The sequence below is a fragment of the Propithecus coquereli genome, unplaced genomic scaffold, assembly GCF_000956105.1.
Source record: "Propithecus coquereli isolate 6110/MARCELLA unplaced genomic scaffold, Pcoq_1.0 Scaffold84, whole genome shotgun sequence".
In the NCBI taxonomy this organism is placed as follows: domain Eukaryota; kingdom Metazoa; phylum Chordata; class Mammalia; order Primates; family Indriidae; genus Propithecus; species Propithecus coquereli.
The window spans coordinates 2,574,949-2,577,377 of record NW_012154618.1 but is presented as its reverse complement, the minus strand read 5'-3'; the positions used below and the strand labels follow the sequence as shown (position 1 = coordinate 2,577,377).

General features: G+C 36.4%; 1 protein-coding gene across 1 annotated transcript in view; it reads right to left on the bottom strand.

The window, feature by feature from the left end:
* DCLRE1A (DNA cross-link repair 1A) overlaps positions 1–2,429 on the bottom strand; it is an 18,880-nt gene that overhangs the window by 14,539 nt on the left and 1,912 nt on the right. Inside the window, exon 2 of the mRNA XM_012663879.1 lies at positions 310–2,046. Within this exon, the coding sequence (XP_012519333.1) occupies positions 310–2,046 (1,737 nt within the window). The remainder of the gene's footprint in view (positions 1–309; positions 2,047–2,429) is intronic.

Sequence of the window (2,429 nt, the reverse complement as noted above, 5' to 3'; positions counted from 1 at the left end):
TAAATCCCTACTACTCTCTTACTAATCTTCCTGTAATCTGTACTATCTACCTAACCAGTACAGTAATTTATATAGAGAACATCTTTAATAAAATTTGCTGAATTGAAGGCAGCAAAAAAAAAAAAAAAATCGAATAGGCAAAAAACAAATCTATGTTAAAGCCTCATGAAGTATCATAAAAACCAAAAGGAAACACATACAAAAAATTGTTTCATACACACACATCCACCCACCCCCATGGGCAATGCACACAAAGTTCAAAAAAGTTGTGTCTTTGTTGATATATTGAGTATGGATAATTCAACTTACCAGGTATTTTCTTATAGAATGGACATGTCCTTTTTCTTAATTCTCCTGCATTAGATGACTCTGAGATTTTCTTGTTCCCTCTTTGCAGCTCGCCATGAGCTGATTTTACAAAGGCTTTGTCTTTACTTAAATTGACTGTTCCAGATTCTGTATTGTTAATAAGGTGATCTGACCTCTTCCTTCCTGCTCTCTTCCTGCTCTCTTCCTTCTGACCTCTTCCTGCCCCTTCCTGCAGTGAATTTGATTTTTTAAGTCTTTTTCTTCGACGCTGCAACCTCTCACTGGAAAGTTCCACTGAAATCTGACTCTCATTTAAATTCTTTGCATCAAATTCTAAATCACTTAAAGACTTTTCTGCTTTCCTCTTGCACTGCAAGGACCTCTTTTTATTAGGACTTAGAACTGGATTTAAGTTTATCTCTTCTAATGCACTTTCCCCCAGCAATTTCTGTTCTTTTCTTTTAGGTGGTAGTCCAAAATATACACCTATATCCGTTTGCTTCATTACCTTGGTAGGTGTTCTTGCATTACACTTAGGACCAGAAGGTGGTATTTTCAAAGACTCAGAAGCAGTAGGTGCACCAGAAAATTTTTTTGTATTTAAAACTGTAGCTTTACCATCTAGCATACCAACTAATGCCTTTCTGTGGAAACTTGCTGAGTTAGTACTGTTCTTGGCACTGAGGTTCTCACTAGTTAATTCTCTAATTTTACTTTGGGTTGGATGGAAAGAAAGATACCCTCCTTCCTGGCTTTCAAAATGTTTCGATATTTCGCCTGTAACTAACGGAAGAGAAACTTGATTATAAACAGCTGATCCTTCAATGACCTGTTTCTGTTTATTTGATTGAGATGAGTGAAATTCTTGCTCATAAGGTTTTACTTTATAATTAGAAGCAGCAAGCTTCCCTGCTAATGCAGGTGGAAACAACATAAAATCACCACCAGTATATGCTGGATTGTAATACGAAGTAATATTCTCATTATTTTGGGAAGTAAGTTTAGACGAATCATTTAGAGTACTGTATTCATACAGTTCTTCATCATACTTATTTTGAGTTAAGAAGCCGTTCACTTTGGGGCAGCTCTCCTCCTGGTCCTGCAATAAGGGATCTTGTAGTTTTTCAAACAAAGTAGAGCTGTGGTCATCTTCTTCTAGGCTGCCATCTTTTGAGCTTTCAGTAAAAAATAGTTCCTGTTGTGAATCATCCAGCTTTTCATCTACGTTGTGAGTTTCTTCATCACTCTGAAGTGGAGAATAGGAGATTTCACAGTCACTAAAGTCATTTTCCGGCAATGCCAAATTTATGGGTTCTGAGTTGTTTTGGCTGTCTAATTCTTCATCGGCAAGAGGCAAACCAACTCCTACGAGTTTGTCATTCTTAACAAATTCTGTAAATTGTAGAGCCCTCTGGGATGTTTGGCTATTTGCAGAAGAGGAAATCTTTTTGTTGGTTTCAGCTGGAGATTGAGATCGAGATTTTCTTAAACACTGCGTCTTCAACAATGGATTGTTTGAAATAACTTTTAAATTCTCAGTTTGTTTCTCATACAGAGACCATCTTTCCTCAAGGCTACAAAGAAAGCCTGAATTATTCTCTCTGAAACTACCACCTGACACACGTGATGGGCTGCTAAAAGGGCTATTACTAGCCCTGCTTTGAGCCAGGAGAAAGTGAGTATATCTCTTGTAATGAGAAGGAATTGTTGAGGTACACAGAAGACCATCAGGACACTCTGAAAATTTTAACAAAGAAAAGAGTATTATAGTATTAAAGCATAAATTAAGCTTTGACACCATTAGCACTATAAATTAACATGCAAGTGAAAAAAGTATCAGTCAGTCCTACTTCGTGGCCTGAGGACAATAGCTATTTTTAACTGCAAAGATCAATCAGCATAAAATATCAACACTTAATCCAGCACAGTTTTGCAAGGTGCTGGCTATTAGTTTTAAATCAAATACTCTCAAATTTCTTTTCAAGTAATCTTTTCTCAAAGAAAAAATTTTAAGACTAACAGCTGTTTTCTTTCCTAAGTAACTCCTCCAAACGTGAGGCCCTTGAAAATGCATGTCATGTTTATAGAATATTTCTTAAATGGATGCTACAAACTTGACA